Raw genomic sequence first — 18,780 nt, 5'->3', positions numbered from 1 at the left:
AGTTCTCTTTGGTGGTTCATCATGATTCTTTTTGTAAGGTCGTAAATCGCAACTCTGAGTATATAGCTGATATCTTTTTTTGTTGTTTTGAGAAGGATATCTGAATAGCTGATCTCTGAAAAGACCTTATTACTTGAATCTTAATACTGGTGTACGTTTTGGCGTTTCAGAAGATCAAGTGTTGCCTTGTTTGTTATTTCAAAAGTTCAAGTACATTGCTTTGCTTATGTTGCTATTTTAGGCACCATATAAAATTTGCAGGCACACTTTGACCAAAACCCTGTTACTCCAGTTACATTTCAGATCTGCTATGAGCATACGCTGGTAGTATGCCCTTGTGCAGATCAGTAATGCGAGTATCCAAGACGAAGACGGATTGAGCCAAATAGCTAGCTCGATGGGAAGTCAGAGATTTTCCCTCACTCAATCCATCTATTTTGTGCGACATGCATCGTACCAAAGCTAGAGGTGAGGAAGTTGACCTCACTCAGATCAATACTATGAGCATACGTTACATATTTTTCTCTCAATCACTGGTGCGGACTAGCCGACGCAGTGGAGAATGAAGATGGAGCCAGCAGATAGCACAAGTGAGCTACAAAACAAAACTACACCAAGAGATGCCATACCAAGTCAAGCTTTGCCTTCTAAATTTGTAATTGTTAAACTTAGTGATCTAAGGACATAGATCGGATGTCATGATAGAATTCTTTGCTTTGGAGATTTCCCCTGTAAAATTCTGAATAAGTAAACTTTTCCTTGTATTTCGACGCTTTGGCTAGCTCATGGTGACAAAATTGACTAGTTTTGACGTACATGTTTCTCTTCACAGTTTACACACTACATAAATGTTATAGGAGATGATAGTGGAAGAAGTATCGTTGTATGTGCTACGTCATATCTCTATGCTCACTTAGCTCTTGCTATGGAGGCTAGGTGTGTAGAGAAGATTTGCTTCTTGGCATCCGCTAAGGTTGGGATAACATTGACATTGAAAGTGATTCTTATGTATTAGTAGCGCTCTTAATTCTTCTCAAACAAATTTATCGGAGGTGAGTCGAATTAATTATAGAAGATTGCAAACGGTATTTACTTACCTTGCCTTCTTCTACTATAAGACACATCTTTCGGGAAGCTAATGGTGTTGCAGATCATCTTATTCACGTTGTTTGTGTTTGGTTCAGTGGATAGTGGATAGTGTTTGGTTTGTGAAGTCTCCTGACATTATACGTGATATGTGGTAATTCTATTGTAGCAGGAGGTATTAGCTGCTATTAACAATTGTGACACCTAGCTGCTAGGTGCTTTGGCTTTAAAAAAAAAACACACAGACACGTTATACATTTAACTTGTTACTAGTCGTTTTACTCTGTAAGAATTCTTCACCATATATATGAGAGCGGAAAAGTTTAATTTCTACATACTTAGCGATGATAATCTGACATTCTGACCTCTCTCAACTCTCATTATGCAATCTTCACCACATTAACACTGATCCTATAAAGCCTTAATAATAAAGGTTTTAAACGGGCCGCACTGGACATGCACAGATGGAGCGGGCCGAAGTCGGAACAGCGTGGAAGGAAAGGGTAGTGTGGTACTTTCACTTCTGTCGCTATATAAAGAGCACCTGGTTGCCTCTATCCAGCCCATTTCTGTTTATTGTCTTCCAACTCCAATATTGATTGAATTGGAAGTTCGGAAACTACTAATGGCCGCCACTTTGGCCAGCGCCACCGGCGACGATGATGATGATGATGAAGACGCCGACGAGGCATCATGCATGTGGTTGGTTTTGTTGGAATGAGAGGTTTAGGGAAATTGGGTAGGCGATCTTATGCATCTTTTTTCTTTTGCGATTATTCAGTTTGGTTTTGTACAAGAGATTGGTATTGTATTTCATGTTTCTGACTGTTTGTATTGTTATTGGAAACTTTTGTAGATACTTCAAGGAGGAGGTGGAGAGCTGGAGAGAAAAGTATCAACTCTACGTGATACTGGTTCTTCGTCTTCAATTCCTCTATTTCAATAATCTGATGTGGGAATTCCAGAAACACTGTTGAGACTTGGGAGCAAAAGCTTCTTATATATGCAGACTTATACATGGAGCAATCAGCTGTCTCATATGGTTGTAAACAAAAATAGATAAATCAGAATTCGGTCGGATCTCCCTTTTTGTGCTTAATATTGTTACAAATGTTTGATTCTATCTTCATTCTTGGCACAAAAGAATATCAATCCTTTGTTCCCACTTGTCTGTTCTTGTTCTACTGTGTAAATATGTTTGCAACAACACATAAGTACATAACAAACGTAGTTAAAACTCCACACAATGTATATTGATTGCTCTTAGATCCTAGAGGATGTTGCCTTGCAAGAATGCCATATAGACTTGATTAGAAGAAGTATAAAACAGTGTGAGCTCTACCAGCTTTGGTGCTCTGAATTCCAACTAAGAAAACTGCAGAGTTTGGATATAGGAAAATGAAATTATACATCAAGTTGTCATACATATAAGAACATCATTATCATCATCATTATAAGTTTATAACACATATGACTGGACTAGCTAATTAAGAATTTAAGATGACCCTTTGGAGTTTACCAAGTTGAAGTTCATGGAGTTGGTGAATCATTTTTACTCTGTTTCCCTCCAACATCAATGTGCTAACTGATCTTGCCAACAACTACCTGCATTCTACTTTTCTTTTAATTTGTTCATCAGAGAAATAATGGTGAAGGGTGAAGACCAAGCAATGTTCCAGTACACTTTTGAATACCAACCACCCATTTGGACTCAGAGCAGCAGAGCTTACAGGTGCCACAGTTTTGACTGAACATTTTGACAACTTTGATTTGAAGTTTGCAACATCCTCCATCTATTCCCAATCCTTCAATGCATGGTGTAACCCTTGTACAGATGCTTTACCTTGTGTAACAATTTAGTCTTAGTACTGCTTCAATATTTCTTCCCTTGTCAAGGTAATAGACTAATAGTAGTTGTAGCTAACAAACTTCTCCATACATGCATTCTGTTGATTAATCTGCAAAATAAATTCCTGTGCATATATATAGAACCAATGGTAACTAAATTGTTAACATCTGATGAAGAATTTGCTAATGAGTAATGGTATGTATCGTTAGTACTGCTAGATATTTCCTTGATCAAAAACTATTTCAATCTGGTTCTTCTTCTCTGTCTTCCTGGAACACTTGCACTACTATAAATTCGGAAATTTACAGCTAAACTTGAAATGTACAAGAATCGTCTTGTACCTTGAAATGTTTCAGCATTTGCACACTCTTTGACCAAATCATCCCCGGCCCATTTGATCTTTGCCAGAACCACCTGTACAGAGCTTGTCAATATCAATACCAGTCATTATTTCTTGGTCCATCCCTGCTATACTTAGCTGTAAAATAAGGACGCAGACCAACAACCATTAATTTGGATGGAGAGTTGCAGAGCCTGCTTGCTGCGTATGCCAAAGCTTTACTGATTATTTTCTGACTGCGTTTTGAGTTGGGAAAAAAAAACTTGCTTTTCATATTGAATATTAGTCATCTATTCGTAGTTACGTACATACAAACGCCACATATGTACATATATAGCACTCTGTCCATTGTAAATGATAAACTAGATGGCTCTGATATTTTCCATTTGCTTTAACCAACTAGATGGCTCTGATATTTTCCATTTGCTTCAACCATCAATCAATCCGCTATCTAAAGATTGCATGTACCCTTGTTTTGATTGAAAATTTTCCCAAGCTTTGTATGCGTGTCTTGATTGTTTGCTTCTTATTTATGACAACTTTGTGAAGTTGCTGCAATGCAAGATGCTCAGAGTGAAAAGATTCATTGATTCAGTGTTTATCAGTTTGATTACTTCAGTCAGTGCAAACGAAGGTAACTTGTAAATCCGATAATTGGAAGTTTGGAGCTATATTTCAAACGTTGTTCGCAATATAACAAAGCCCCAACATAAAGAACAGGGGGACTCGAGACTCCTACACTAAAACTTCAAGAAAGGCCTCCCAAGTAAATAATTATGGAAGGACCAAACGGAATAAGTACTAAATACAAATCAATTGTATCTTAATAAGCCCTATATACTTCTTATGTCAATGCCACCAAGAACCCAGACACTAGGCAGCTGATGGGGCCGGAATAAAATTAACATCGCCAGCCTCCGAAAGCGCCGCCACAAATGGCTGCAGGTTCATTTGCTCGGTGTCATTTCCAGCCTCTGCAGCACCATTGCAGTTCTCGTAGTCCAAAGACTCATCATCGTAAATGTCCCACCATTTCTTCACCAACATCTTGATGTCTTCTCGCTCCATGTTCTCCCCTTCTCCATTGTACCTCCATGGCTTGGAACCCTAATCACGATAAAATCAACCATTACTATACTGTGCTACAAAATCAAGATTAATGTGAACAACTTGTAGGTAGTATACTCACGTTAGCACAATAGTGAACAACTTTAACTTTCTCTAGCTCTATGTTTTCAGGATGGCGCCACAGCATAGCCAACACAAGGTTGTAGTTTGAAGGGATGGGCACGTACTTGTCCCTAAAGTACACATTCAAGAAATCCTGCGAGGTTCCAAAATTACTGTCAAGTTAAAACCCAATATTGAGTGAAAATTACTTATAATTTGCAGTCGTAACAATTATTTACCTGCTCAGCGAACAAAGTAGGAGTAGAAGTCTTGAGGGTTCTCAAGAGATCATGGTAGGTAGACAAGTTCGGCTCATAGACGAACATGCCAGCATTAAAGTATAGAGGTGGCTTAGGACCCAAGCTACTGTCCCACTGAACCTTATCCGGGCACTGTTGGCAGTAACCAATCTTATACTGGGGACTGTCCTTCCAGTTTGGCTCACAGAAGCAATCCTTGACAGCATAGAAGTAGTTGTCCGGATAATCGAACAGATGGTCGATGTTCTCAAACACTTGGATATCTCCATCCAAGTAGATCATCTTGCTATACTCCACAAACTATAACAAAAAACAAAAAAAAAGGATTAACCCCAATTATCCAAGTTAATGAACACGTGTCAGTGACTTAATAAGGTACACGTACCTCCCAAATACGAAGCTTGGAGTAGTTGATGACGTAGTACGCCATGGCGAAGTTGGTCTGATTCTCAGGAGGGTGAACAGGCTCGATCTCTCTGACTATGCAGCCCTGAGAAACTAGGATCTGACGGTGCTCTTCAGGCACATCAGGCAAGATGGCCACAACTAGTGAGTACTTGCTCTTCACCTTCCGTAAACCCTTGGCCAGACCAACCACACCTTTGACGTAGTCGCCGTTTCCGGCCAAGAACGTCACGTAGGCTCGGCTCGGGGCAGTGGCGGCCTTGGTTGAGAGGATAGTGGTCTTAGTAGCGGTGGTGATATCATGAGGAGCCATGTTAAGTATTGTTTGTTTGGGATAGAAGAAAATGATTGGTGTTGAGAAGAATTTGAGATGAAGATCGAAGGTGTGTAGAACTTAGAAGAGTTGTGTTTGCTCTGAAAGGCTTTGTATGCAATGTTTTGGATGATGAAGTTGGGTTGGGGTTGAGGGGTTTTTATAGGAATTGGGGTGGTGTTATAAGATATGAAAAATGAGGTAGGTTGCTTTTGATTATGGAAACAAAATGGTAGTTTAGGGTAAATTCTTAACAGGTGGACGGTCCTCCTCAGTCTGATCACTCTGATTAGTCTTAAGTCCCCACTGATGAATGGTGATTACTGATTAGCAGCATATCTTTCAAGATCAAGCTAGAATCTTCAACTCGAACTAAATCTTTGCATCTAAAAAGAAAAACTCGCACTAAATCTGTGATGCGTTACGTTATCCAATAATTAATACTAATTCTGTCGACATTCAAGTCAAAATGTATTTGGATTTTAATTGGACAATTATAGAAAGGATTATTGGTTTGGATATTTTCAATAAACTTGATTATCCTTCAAAGCATGGTGACTTTTTATATGACTCTAATAACCTTGTGATCTTCTCGTAACATCGACCTCAACTCACCGTATTATTCATTTCCATATTAATACTCATGACTTAAAAACACCATAATGAAAAGATTACTACTGGAAATCATACGTTGATTTTTGTTCTCTTGTTGGGATTTTGGAATATTACTGAATAATTTACCTATGGACGCCAAATAAAGTAATACATATAAAATAGTGATCTTTAAGACGATCCTTAGGTATCATATGCTTATTTTAATTTACAAGTAAACCGATATAATGTATTCATACATTTGATAATTGATTAAAATGATCAAGGCCGGTCATACGAGCAATATTATTGTAGTGTATGGTATATTGTACTGTATTCATACATCCGATTTAGAAATGGTACGGTTACTTGCACAATGAAGATGAACAAAAAAAAAAGGGAGAATGTATGGTAATTTAGGTAAAAAAATGTCAATCTAAGCTCCGCCGACAAGAAGTGGCTAGATCTTCCCCCATAAGCGAAGAATAGTCTACTAAAGGGTAATGACCTCATCTAACGGCCACGTATAAAACGCCAGACACGTGGCTCGCTGTTACTCCGGTAGATCCCAACGTAGGGCCACCGATGGCTTAATATCCACGGAATCCTACTAACGCCGGCAAACCCGGTTCACTTTTTTGGGTATATTCTACTCCAGTGACTGGTGAGCCACCATGTGTCAACGTCTGCCACCTGGCACGGGAGGAGCTTCCCAGAAGAACAGCCATGCATGCACGAATGACCGACGCTTTCTTTTTCGGTATAGTTAAGTTGGTTGGCCCGAAATAAGACGCGTTTAGCTTTAATGCGGCGTTGGACGGCGTCGTATTAACTTGTGTGGGATATGGTTACCACTTACCACCGACCGACCATATCGTAGTTTAGTATCAGATTATGTTTCTTCACTCTGGACTACTATGGTAGGTAAAATTATAGATTAAGTTCCGTTTAATATTCTCGGAGAATATTCTAATAATTAATCCTTAAAGTTTGGTTGTGTGATTAAGCCATCGAGATTCTTGGGAAATCCGTGTGTTATTCCCTTACGATTCCTTAAAATATTGGTTCAATTTCTTTGCGAATTTACCATATCTGGAGGACTTTTCCTTTCACAAAATTTGGCTATCTAGAATGATCATCTCTAATCATGGAAAAAGAAGAACCAAGAGGTTGATTAGGGGATTGATCACATCCATCGATCTTCTTGTGGAGGAGATCGATCATATTAGGTAAAGATTGGAACAGTGTGTGATATAAGCCATTGAATATAGGTTTAAGAGCTTCTGAACTTTTCGTGCCACTAGCTAGGGTTTACGTCTTACTCTCATGCGATCAGGTTCCTAACTAAGGATTGAAAGTTACGAATTATAGAATCGATCAGAGTAATTGGGGTCAGTAGAGTTTACGGGCTTGATAACCTCATTCGATCAGATTTCCTGAAAGGCTGATGGCCGAAGTCTATTAGCTAATACCAGCAGTTTTTCTATTATAGTTGTATGAAAACTTGCGTTCCCTTGATCATGCATCTGGTTAAAACCTAAAGATTGGTTATTTTACATATTCTGTGTAACTCGAAAAGAAATATCATATCCAGTAGTAGACCTAGATGTTCTAGCAGTACATTCTCAGAGCCCCTTCTGCGTTATTTTGTTTACAGTACGTGCCTCTTTGAAATGTTTCTTCGTCGGCTGCTCTTTACTCTTGCAATTGAAGCATGCTCCTACTGTTATCTGTATCCCATATTGAGATCAGTGTTTTCCCGTGGAACTTTAATGCACCAATAATGAGAGTCCAATTTTAATTAGGCTAGGGTTTACGTACATGATTGATTCACTTCTAATTCTCTATTTTTGGCAAGAATTCCACTTCCTCTATTTGTCAAACCCATAAGTACATATTCTGTACGTGGAAAATCTGACGAGCGTACACGTTCCTTGTACGTGTTGGCCGGAGATCCCCTAACCGAAGTAACATTAACGTACAGATATTGGCTGATTTCTTGTTTCAACAAGGGGTAAAATTCGTGTCCTTCCAAAAACACCTTTTATTCTCCTATGAATGTTGAACTACCGTGGATTTGATACGAGAGAAACAGTAGATAAAGATCAATTGATAGCAAGAATGCAAGATCGAACTGATGAGAGCCTAGATTGTGTACAAGTAAAAAAAGCTGTAATTCACACCTCTTATATTACCACTTTGACATATTACTCCCGTCGTCCCAACAAAAATGAGGGAGTACCACTTCAAACTCCTAAACTATTAAACTCTCTTCAGATCGATCCCCAATACCCCATGGCTGGTATGTTGGAAATGGGCAGACCGGTCAATACTAGAATAAAACAAACCAGTACTCTTATTTAGAATGCCAACTATATATACTTCTTCGATATATCTGATTATGGGGAACTTGCAGGCACTAACTAAGCAGCGGATGGAGCGGTGATATAATTGGGATCGCCAGCCTCCGTCAACAACGCCGTCTGGAAGGGCTGCAGGTTCACTTGCCGAGTTCTATTTCTAGCCGCCGGAGGAGCCACAGTATTGACATAATTCAACGAATCGTCGTTATAAATATCCCACCACATCTTCACCAGCATCTTAATGTCTTCCCTCTCCATGTTCTCCCCTTCTCCATTGTACCTCCATGGCTTGGAACCCTAATCAAATAACAAATCAACACGTTAAGTAGTGAACCAGGATCTCATCTCCATCCATTTTTTTTGTATCATCTAAGTAAATGATTGAAGTACCAGTAGATACTCACATTAGCACAATAGTGGACAACCTTAATTTTGTTCAATTCAATATTTTCAGGGTGGCGCCAAAGCATGGCCAAAACAAGGTTGTAATCCGAAGGGATGGGCCTGTACTTATCCTTGAAGAAATCGTTCAAGAAATCCTGCAAATCAAACCAGCAGCAGATCGAATTTCATATCACTATAAGACCCAATTGAAAAGATGAGGTGAACGTAATAGACCCCAGTAAATGATCGAATTTACATTCATTTTACCTGCTCTGCAAACAAAGTTGGAGTGCTAGTCTTGAGGGCACTGAGGAGTTCCTGGTAAGTAGACAAGCAAGGCTGATAAACAAACATGCCTGCATTAAAATATAGAGGTGGCTTCGGACCCAAGCTACTGTCCCACTGAACCTTATCCGGGCACTGTTGGCAGTAACCAATCTTATACTGGGGACTGTCCCTCCAGTTTGGCTCACAGAAGCAATCCTTGACAGCATAGAAGTAGTTGTCCGGATAATCGAACAGATGGTCGATGTTCTCAAACACTTGGATATCTCCATCCAAGTAGATCATCTTGCTATACTCCACAAACTGTAACAAAAAGAAAAGGATTGACCCTAATTATCCAAGTGAATGAACACGTGTCAGTGACTTAATGAGGTACGGTACACGTACCTCCCAAATACGAATCTTGGAGTAGTTGATGACGTAGTAGGCCATGGCATATTGGGTCTGGTTCTCAGGAGGGTGCACAGGTTCGATCTCTCTGACTATGCAGCCCTGAGAAACCAGGATCTGACGGTGGTCTTCAGGCACGTCGGGCAAGATGGCCACAACTAGTGGATACTTGCTTTTGACCTTCCTTAAACCCTTGGCCAACCCAACCACACCTTTCACATAGTCACCGTTTCCGGCCAAGAACGTCACATAGGCACGGCTACATGTAGTGGAAGACTTGACGGTTGAGACGGTTGTGGCACCGTTGGTGATACGAGGAGCCATGATGGAAAAATAAAGGTTTTTTGTGAAATGAAATCGGGGCTTTGAAATGAAAAGAACTGTTTATAAGACCTGTGTCACTGTGTGTGTATCTTTGAAGGTTGATGGAGCAGAATGGAGCGGTGGGGGAGTATATATAGGATTTAAGGTCAGTAATTTCCATTATTTGTTTGTATAATTAATCTATTTTTTATATAAAAAATTAATCTATTTTTGGAGTGGGAAATCAAAGTCAGTTTCTTGAGTAATTACTTTGTTTACCCAGAATACACGTGACATTATCATGTGGTGTACCTCTTAAATATTATTGGTCAATTTTTTACTGTATTTATTTCTGATTAGTTACTTATATTTAAATAATCTTCTCTTCTTTCACCGCGTGCATGTTTATCACACCATGTAATAATATGATTGACTGTACACCACATAATAACATAGTGTTCCGAGTGCATATAATAATTATTCAAGAAGAAAAATTATTTAAATATGAGTAGTCAATTAAAAATAAATACGATAAAAATAACTAATAATATTAAAAATATATGTACATAAATTATGTAACAGGTTAATATAATAATTTTTATATGAAAATCAAAGCTTAAGTTGAATCAGTGGTTTGTCAGGGTTCTGAGTCCAAATGTTTTCAGGGTTTTTAGGCGATAGTCTATACATAGTAAAAAAAGAAAAAGAAATGCACATCCTGTTGTAGTAGGTCCATTACGTGTCGCGCTCCTGCGGGGGAAGAGAGCAAGTGGCAGCTTCCAGTGTTGACAACCAATTTCTGTCACGTGGCAGCTATGGAGATTCCTAGAAGTAATCCCACATCACTGTTTGATTTTCCAGTTTTGTTAGTTGGTCCAAAATTTTAACATCAATTCGGGGGCGACGTCATGGTATTAAATTAGGATGGGATAGCGGGCTCTTACTTATAGGATAAGCTAACCGACCAAATCTTACTTAGTACCGGATAATGTTAAATTGTAAAATAGTGTAGTAAATATCACCAAAGATAATGGGTGACCAACCTTTTTGCATTAAAATGGATAAAAGATTAATGACTTTTGCACTTTGGGAATATTCCATCACATATCTTGGAGAATCGTCTGTTCCTTGAGGATGAATGATCTATGATTCACTAGTCAAGATCGTATGGATTTTTTTATTTCATTTTCCTAATTTTGAGCTATGGATTAGTGGCTAATTTCCTTACGCATGAAATTTGGGAGTTGTTTCCACGTTCTGCTTTGAACTTATCTTTAGCATAAATGCATAATACAAAACTACGATCTGTTCGATGATTATTCCCAACCTGGGACCTTACTATTGTGTAGTGATTTAAGGGTATTCGTTTACAGTTTATGAGAGTCCTCATTTCTGGGGCATTCAACAGAAATGGAAGTTAATCTGGTGTACTGGTGATCTTGATGGTTCAACTTGACAGATACAAGTCCCTTATCGATCCGTTGGAACAATTCAAAGAAAGGGTTAGTCATAGAGTTTACTTTTCAGTTTTCAAAACAATGTGTTGGACTTCTGGAGCCAAAATTCCAGGAGGTACCTGGACCAAGCACTAAATTCCAAGATAAGGTTTGGACTGTGGACACTGATGCTGATAGGTCGAAAATAACAGGCATGGCTCGTTAATAACTGGGAAGTTGCCTCTTAACCATTGAGCTAGGAGAATTTTTAAAATGACCCCTCATGCAATTGTGCAAACTTATTTTCTAGTACTATAGACTTGAGATCCAACAACATAACAAAAAGAACTTGATTTCCTCTTGATCTTGAATGGATATTGGCATACAAGGTTAATTACAAATCAGGGGAGGAAAGAGACAGATGACTAGCTTTGGAGAACAAAACTCTTGCCAAGAATCATGTCATCAGTTGTAAAATCAGCTTCTTTCCTGAATGTTCCTCTGCCAAAGTCTAGGTTGTAGGAGTCTGCAAGACCTTCGACCAGGTCATAATCGGGTTTCCACCCAAGCACGCTCTTCGCTTTGTCAATCGATGCAAAAAAGTGCTGCGTCACACCAGCAACACATTGTTAGATTCATGAAGTTACGAAAACTACATTTTAGCCTTATCTCATGAAATAGTTATCCATATTCATCAACTTGTCAACTATTTGGTTTGAAAGCTAAAATTTATGTATTAGGAAAGTCAATGTCGAAACACCAATGTTCACCTGGTCACGAAATGGAAATGCCTTCTTCTTGCCAAAATCAAACTCCTTAGGGTTATAGTGAACAATCTCAGGCTCAGGGAATCCAGCAGCCTAACAACATCATAGAGAAATTAGAACCATAAAATTACAGAAGAGCGATTTTTCTTTCTGTCAAAGACCAATATTGTTACCTTTGCACATGCTTTTGCTAATCCATCAAAGGTGACATATTTATCTCCAGAGATGTTGAACACTTCCTTGCTGGCCTTTTCATTACCAAGGACCTTAATAAATGCAGTTGCTAGATCCTGCAAAACATATAACCAAATGAGGCTCCAATAATGGTACAAAATTAATAAACAAAAATATATGAAGATTTTGTCATCATATTACCTTAACATGACCGAGTTGTGTTATTTGTATTCCTGAGTTTGGAACTGGAATTGGGCGGCCAGCTTTCAAACGGTGGAAGAACCACTCTTCAACAGGGTTGTAGTTCAGTGGTCCATAGATGTAGACTGGCCTTATAGAAGTCCAATTGACACCCCTTGACTCAAGCAAGCTCTCTGTCTCAAGCTTTCCCTTGTGCCTGCTCTTTGGATCAACTGCATCGGTCTATCACCAGAAAAACAAATACATGAATAATATATAGCAGACTCCCAAAATAATTGAGCTGGAAGAGTGTCAGAAAAATCTACAGAGATCACAAAAATCTACAGAGATCATTTATACCAGCCGGATGTTCACACTTTCATATTGAAAAGTAAGATAATTAGAGCATCAGGCATACCTCAAAGTGAGGTAATTGATCAGATTTCAGATAAACACCAGCTGAAGAGCAGTATATGTACCTGAGAATCAGTAGAATCATTAGATTATCTTAATATTTGCTATTTTAAATGGGTAGAAATCACAGTTTAGCACCAAAGCATCAGTTCCACACTTCCAGCATTTTAGTATTTGAGTAAACCTCAGATCTATCTTTTTAATCAAAGCACCAGTAATTGACAGTTCCAAAAATCACTTTTCCACTTACAGGTACATCTCTACCTATCAAGTTATGTGGTGTCCTCTAAAATCCCAAATGTCTCGCAGGCTTACCCAAATTTAGGACATGTTTGTACATCTTATGATGTCAACTTTAAAATTCTACTATTATTGTTAAATTAAAACTTAATATGTCAACAATTTTTCTTATCACATCGCACGCTTGTTAATTTAGAATTCACTTGTACTGTCCTGATCTAAACAGGACAGAGAATTATTTGATTACTTCACTAACCGACCATCAATAAAGAAGAAGACTTAATATCTTTATCAGTAGGGTTTTTAAGAGCTTACTGTTCTAACTTCGGAAGTCCATCCAATATGGGCACAATTTCCTCTGCCTCTCTTCCTGAATATTTCCAGAGATGTTCAGGTTATGAAGTACCAAAGTAAGGAGCAGTAAGGTGATGCAGTGAAAATATAGTGAAAAAATCCAAATGGACAACAATTTATGAATGGTACACACCGTTTATGTCGTAAACAACATCATAGCCTTCAGCTGAAAGACTGGACTTCACAAAATCATAGTCCTTTCTGTCTCCTTTCAAATGCAAAATCTACAACAAAAACAACATGATTATTAACAAATGAAGGTGCAGAAGCATGTGAAATCATTCTGAGTAAATGAGTTTTTGGTGCCTTAGCAACATTGTCATACCTTGGAAGCGAAATCTGTGTAATCACTATCAGATTCACCTGGCAACTGCTGAGTGATGGGTGCTTTTCCTCTGGTAAACAATGTAACCTGCCAAAGCAAACCTAATCGTTAACAACGTATCAAAACTCAAGGTCGATAGCAACTTAGTCAAACTAATTTAGCATTCTTAATTTCTTATAGAGACCTTTCTACACTCAAACTCTAACTTGTTAAATAGTCACATATATTAGAACTGAAACATTCCAATCTATATAAAGCTCACATTATTGCCACCTCATTATATAGGAAAAAGTTTCAGCAAAGATTGAAACTCAGATAAGCTAAGTTCAAGTTGGAGCAATCTCACACCTAAAACTAACAACTGAACCATTCCCATTCCAAAGCTCACATTGCATTATTCTCATCATTCCAAATTTAAAGCCCAAAACTTTGAAATGAAGATAATGAGGGTGATACCTGATGACCCTCCTTGACAAGTAGCCTAGACAAGAACACCCCAATAAACCTAGTGCCTCCCATTATCAGAATCTTCTTCGTACTCGAAGCCGAAACTTGCAATGCACCTTTTGGCTGTGCAACTCTTCTCTTATACTGCACCAAAAAGCCACCACATGGGTACTAAGCATTTCACCTAAAGCTTTAAACTTTGATCAAACCAAACGTCATCAAAAGAGAGAGAGAAGTTAAAAACCTGAACTTGGGAGTGGAGTAGCCTGGTGCCATTGAAGTCAGAGAAAGAAGAAGGAGGGAGAAGTGAGACAGAAGGGTGTCTCTGCACCGACACCAATTTCGCCATGATCAACCAAACCCTTGTACTTGTTCTTGTTTCTGGGTTTGGTCTTGATTGGTATATTGGGGTCTGAAATCGTTAAAGACTTCATCTTTTTCATGTCCTCCCGTCGAACACTAACTCAGGATAAGGCTAATAGTATGACCCACTCACTCCTTAGCCTCTCATCTCCGTCAGCCACTCATCAATTGGGTCATCATCATCCAAAGGTCTCAGCTTTTTGGCGCCCTAAAGCGGCCAACTTGGGAACTGAGGGGCCTAAACGACGCCGTTGAGGAGTTATTTTAAGCTCCGTTGCTCGATGTGGGCTTCTGGGTCGGGTAAAGGTTTGGGCTTTTCTCAAACCCCAGTGGCTACTGTTAGAGCTAAGCATAATTTCAATCACTTCTATGAAGAAAAGGGTGACGAAGACGACAGAGGGTTGTGCTGATGAAGATTTAAGCAGGTACTCGTTGAATTTCATTGCTTTAATGCAGAAGCTAAGGAAAGGTTGAATCTTTGGTATCAAAACCCTGCAGTTTTCAATCAACATAGCTAGCATCTGATTGATCTGAATCACATTGCTTAAGAAAATGTATTCTGGATTTGATTACAGTCTGCTGTTTATTTTGATGATCCAGTTGTGTGCAAAACATAAGAGGGGTTGGTTCTGGGATCTTAATGCTAATATTGGTTTAAACTTTAAATATGGTGTTGAATTTCTTTGCTTTTGCGTTTTGGAGATATTATATGATTATATCTAGTGAAGGGTTTGTTGTTGAAGGCAATCTTGTAGAGATTCAATTTGGGTTCTTTGTTTGGATAAGCATAGCTGCTATGGCATTAGAAGGGGAGAAGTTTTTGGGTTGGTAGATATGTGTCTTCTTCAAGAATTTTGTAGTGTTTCGAGCAGGTAGTGTTGCCGTTTGTTAAATAGACAATGTATGAGGGTAGAACTGAGGAATGGGTTTGCAAGTTGTTGTAGTTGTTTCTTCTCCTCAGGAGTTTTTGGGCTACTGAGCTTATCTACAGTTAATGTTTCTCCCCAGAAGCTATCACTAACAGACCTGAAGGAAAAGAGAAAGATGTTGCAGTGCATATTTCTGCTATCCGATTCGGGGTAAGAGTCTCGGAAGCTTGTATTGTTTGATCATATAAAATCGCTGGTATTTCCTATAGCTCCCTTGTTTTTAGGACAGAACAGAGTTTTATTGTTTTTTTTTTGGGATTTAACAGTGAGGTAATGCTGGAGAAACAGCTAACTGGGCAGCGTGTAGACCGCTCAATATGTGTATGGTACTGGGAACAAGCCATTTCTCAAGGTGATTCCTCCAAGGTAGCTGTTGCAATTTGATGCCAACTAACTAGATCACTCTTTTTTTTTCTTTTCTTTTTTGCATTCTCAATTTTGACTTATGAGTTTACTACACCATCATTTTTGGTTATAATGGATTGTTTATGCTGGTTTTCTCATATCTTTCCCAATTCATTAATTATATTGAATATGATGTCTATTTCTTCTCATTCTGTTTCAAGATCTTACCATATGGCTATTGATATCCCCAAATGAAAACTATGGATTGATCTATGGGTGTTGCCCATACTTCGACTGTGAATAAATTGATAGTCTTTGGATTGTGCATCTCATAACTATACTTATGCCATGTTTTACCGACTTTATCAGCTGCAACCAGTAATTGCTTCACCAACACATTATCTTTTCCAAGTTCTTCGTGAGGGGATCACCTTTTTAGCTTGCACTCAAGTTGAAATGCCACCTTTAATGGGCATTGAGGTGATTAGCATTGCTGAGTCTATTTTTAGTATTATGCTTGCATTGTGCATGCTTTAACCTGATTGACATCTGAACTTCAGTTATAGTTCCTTTGCAGGGTAGCTGATGTCCTCACAGATTATCTTGGCAGCTTGAATGAAGACTTGATAAAAGATAATTTTGTCATCGTATATGAGGTTATTTTCTTGATTATACTTTTTCTGCTTATTGTGTTTTCAGAAGTTAATGATTAAATTTCAGTTAGTGTCTCACTTATATTTTCTCATAGCATGTGTCTGTTGTCAGGGAAAAGTTTAGTTGTTCATGGCTGTTTATTGTTGTGCACTTGCGTGCTGAATGTACCCAAAAAATTGAACAAGTCTAACTTCTTATCCTCGACTGTGATTCTTTAGTAACTAGGACCTGGCTGCTAGTTAAATATTTTTTAATGTTTCCATATACAGCAAGTGTTGCTTGGAATAGACTGAACAAAATATTTATTGCAATTTGCAGCTTCTGGATGAAATGATTGACAATGGCTTCCCTCTCACTACAGAACCTAATATTCTGAGAGAGATGATCGCTCCACCAAATCTTGTTAACAAGATGTTGAGTGTTGTGACAGGCAATAGCTCTAACATGAGTGATACACTTCCAGGTGCAACGTCATCTTTAATTCCGTGGAGAACAACAGATCCAAAATATGCTCACAATGAAGTTTATGTTGATCTTGTTGAAGAAATCGATTCAATAATAAACAGGTATTTTCTTCATTTTCTTTTTCTGATATGGACCCAAATTTGAATGAAACACCATTTTTCCATGTTGAACAAATTGGCATTGAGACCTCTAAGATTAGTAGGGTGTTAGCAGGGGATTTTCATTTAATATTGCATAATATATATAATCTAAATGCTGCTCATTTTTCAAACTGTATAGATGCATCATATGCCTTTTCAAGGTGACATAATTATGGTTCAGCCTGCAGTATCAGCAATATTGTAGAATGATATGAATCTGAATTGTAGTGACGAAGTTCGAAGAAGTGTATTATGTAGTTGAGTGCCATGGTTGCATTTTAAATTCACGGATTTAATAGGTATCCTTCATCAATAGTGAAAAACAAAAATATTGTACTAAAATCTGCAGGTTTATTAGCTAGTATGTAGTTTTGTATATGATTGTATATCAAGGGTTTTTACTCACATAAGTGATTTTATGTTGCTCAGGGATGGTGTCCTGGTGAAATGTGAGATATATGGTGAAGTTCAAGTGAACTCCCATTTATCAGGTGTACCTGATTTGACTCTTTCCTTTACAAACCCTGCTATTCTTGATGATGTAAGATTCCATCCATGTGTTCGGTTTCGGCCTTGGGAGTCCCAGCAAATTCTGTCATTTGTGCCTCCAGACGGACAATTTAAGCTAATGAGTTACAGGTGCGGTGTTAAAGTGGCACTTATGTGATTTACAATAAAATGAAATGTAGGACATACTCTAGCTGGGTAGGCTTTAATGCTTGATATTTAAACGGGTAATATGGTTCAGTTCAGCGAAAAATACCAAGCAAACATGGTAGAATGTGTATTGTTGCATGATCTTTGTCTTTGTCTTGCGGTGATTCTAACAAACCTCATGTGCCCTTTTGCAGGGTTAGAAAGTTGAAAACCTCTCCAATCTATGTAAAGCCACAACTAACATCCAATGCTGGAACATGTCGCGTTAGTGTGATGGTTGGAATACGAAATGATCCTGGAAAGACCATTGATTCTATAACTGTGCAATTTCAACTGCCTCCATGCATTTTATCAGCTGATCTGACCTCAAATCATGGAACAGTAAACATTCTTGCAAATAAGGTATTCGTACACTTTTAGCATATATGACTCATTACACTGACATCACATCTGTGCTTTTAAAATGCTATATAGTTAATCCACTTTAGAATATACTTTTTCACTGCTGATGTCACTGATATGTATCCCATTGCAACATCTGCACTTCGCACCCGAAACCACTAATGTGTTTCGCTGATTGGATTTTGATTTTATCTTGTTCTTTATGCAGACCTGCTCATGGTCAATTGGGCGTATTCCTAAAGATAAAACCCCTTCAATGTCTGGAACATTAGTGCTTGAGACAGGATTAGAGCGCCTTCATGTGTTCCCCACGTTTGAAGCAAGTTTTAGGATCATGGGTGTTGCTCTCTCCGGCTTGCAGATAGATAAACTTGATTTAAGGAATCTACCAAATCGACCATACAAGGGCTTTCGAGCACTCACTAAAGCAGGGCAATTTGAAGTCAGGTCGTAAGTCGGCAATTAAAAAAAAATTCCTTTCAAAGCTGTTTGAAATGAGATCATTTGTGTACATTTTAGTGTGACAATGCCCTGAAAATGTCTGATAGTTTCATCTGTAGATTTGTTGACCCTAACAGTTCTGATGATTAAGATTAAACCAGAGTAATTTTTGCCCTGTACTGAAAATTTACAAAATGACGGATCAGAATAAAAAGAAGTCTGTCTCACATCATCGGAATTAATATTTGTGTGCACTTTCATGTGAGCTTACTATGCTGTATGTTGAAAACCATTAAACATCAGAGAAT

General features: G+C 38.3%; 4 protein-coding genes across 7 annotated transcripts; 1 reads left to right on the top strand and 3 right to left on the bottom strand.

Annotated features, from left to right (window-relative positions):
• Window positions 1-3,910: 3,910 nt before the first annotated feature.
• On the bottom strand, window positions 3,911-5,556 carry LOC126800955 (galactinol synthase 2-like). Its single transcript, XM_050528389.1, has 4 exons — window positions 5,091-5,556; window positions 4,685-5,005; window positions 4,465-4,599; window positions 3,911-4,382 (listed from the first exon to the last, which is right to left on the bottom strand). The coding sequence occupies exons 1-4, from the start codon at window positions 5,421-5,423 to the stop codon at window positions 4,149-4,151; spliced, it is 1,023 nt and encodes a 340-aa protein (XP_050384346.1). The 5' UTR covers window positions 5,424-5,556; the 3' UTR covers window positions 3,911-4,148.
• Window positions 5,557-8,127: 2,571 nt separating this feature from the next.
• On the bottom strand, window positions 8,128-9,841 carry LOC126801017 (galactinol synthase 2-like). Its single transcript, XM_050528459.1, has 4 exons — window positions 9,434-9,841; window positions 9,029-9,349; window positions 8,782-8,916; window positions 8,128-8,674 (listed from the first exon to the last, which is right to left on the bottom strand). The coding sequence occupies exons 1-4, from the start codon at window positions 9,758-9,760 to the stop codon at window positions 8,438-8,440; spliced, it is 1,020 nt and encodes a 339-aa protein (XP_050384416.1). The 5' UTR covers window positions 9,761-9,841; the 3' UTR covers window positions 8,128-8,437.
• A 1,670-nt stretch (window positions 9,842-11,511) lies between these two features.
• LOC126801016 (chloroplast stem-loop binding protein of 41 kDa b, chloroplastic) lies at window positions 11,512-14,633 on the bottom strand. The gene is made up of 10 exons (XM_050528457.1): window positions 14,321-14,633; window positions 14,086-14,220; window positions 13,630-13,716; window positions 13,438-13,528; window positions 13,266-13,320; window positions 12,715-12,775; window positions 12,318-12,539; window positions 12,116-12,232; window positions 11,946-12,035; window positions 11,512-11,780 (listed from the first exon to the last, which is right to left on the bottom strand). The coding sequence occupies exons 1-10, from the start codon at window positions 14,423-14,425 to the stop codon at window positions 11,601-11,603; spliced, it is 1,143 nt and encodes a 380-aa protein (XP_050384414.1). The 5' UTR covers window positions 14,426-14,633; the 3' UTR covers window positions 11,512-11,600.
• Window positions 14,634-14,787: 154 nt separating this feature from the next.
• On the top strand, window positions 14,788-18,634 carry LOC126801014 (AP-3 complex subunit mu). Of its 4 annotated transcripts, none has more exons than XM_050528454.1 (9): window positions 14,788-14,864; window positions 15,448-15,518; window positions 15,635-15,734; window positions 16,083-16,193; window positions 16,280-16,369; window positions 16,686-16,933; window positions 17,402-17,611; window positions 17,824-18,031; window positions 18,240-18,634. In XM_050528454.1, exons 2-9 carry the CDS (start codon window positions 15,484-15,486, stop codon window positions 18,483-18,485), a joined length of 1,248 nt encoding a protein of 415 aa, XP_050384411.1. In that variant the 5' UTR covers window positions 14,788-14,864; window positions 15,448-15,483; the 3' UTR covers window positions 18,486-18,634. The 4 variants fall into 4 exon arrangements, with proteins under 4 accessions (XP_050384411.1, XP_050384412.1, XP_050384413.1 ...); XM_050528455.1 differs by having other exon boundaries at window positions 14,828-14,864; window positions 15,451-15,518; XM_050528456.1 differs by lacking the exon at window positions 14,788-14,864 and adding an exon at window positions 15,307-15,311 and having other exon boundaries at window positions 15,451-15,518.
• The last annotated feature ends 146 nt before the right edge of the window (window positions 18,635-18,780 follow it).

The sequence above is a fragment of the Argentina anserina genome, chromosome 6 (assembly GCF_933775445.1).
Source record: "Argentina anserina chromosome 6, drPotAnse1.1, whole genome shotgun sequence".
Taxonomy (NCBI): Eukaryota; Viridiplantae; Streptophyta; class Magnoliopsida; order Rosales; family Rosaceae; genus Argentina; species Argentina anserina.
This window is presented reverse-complemented; position numbering and strand designations above follow the sequence as displayed.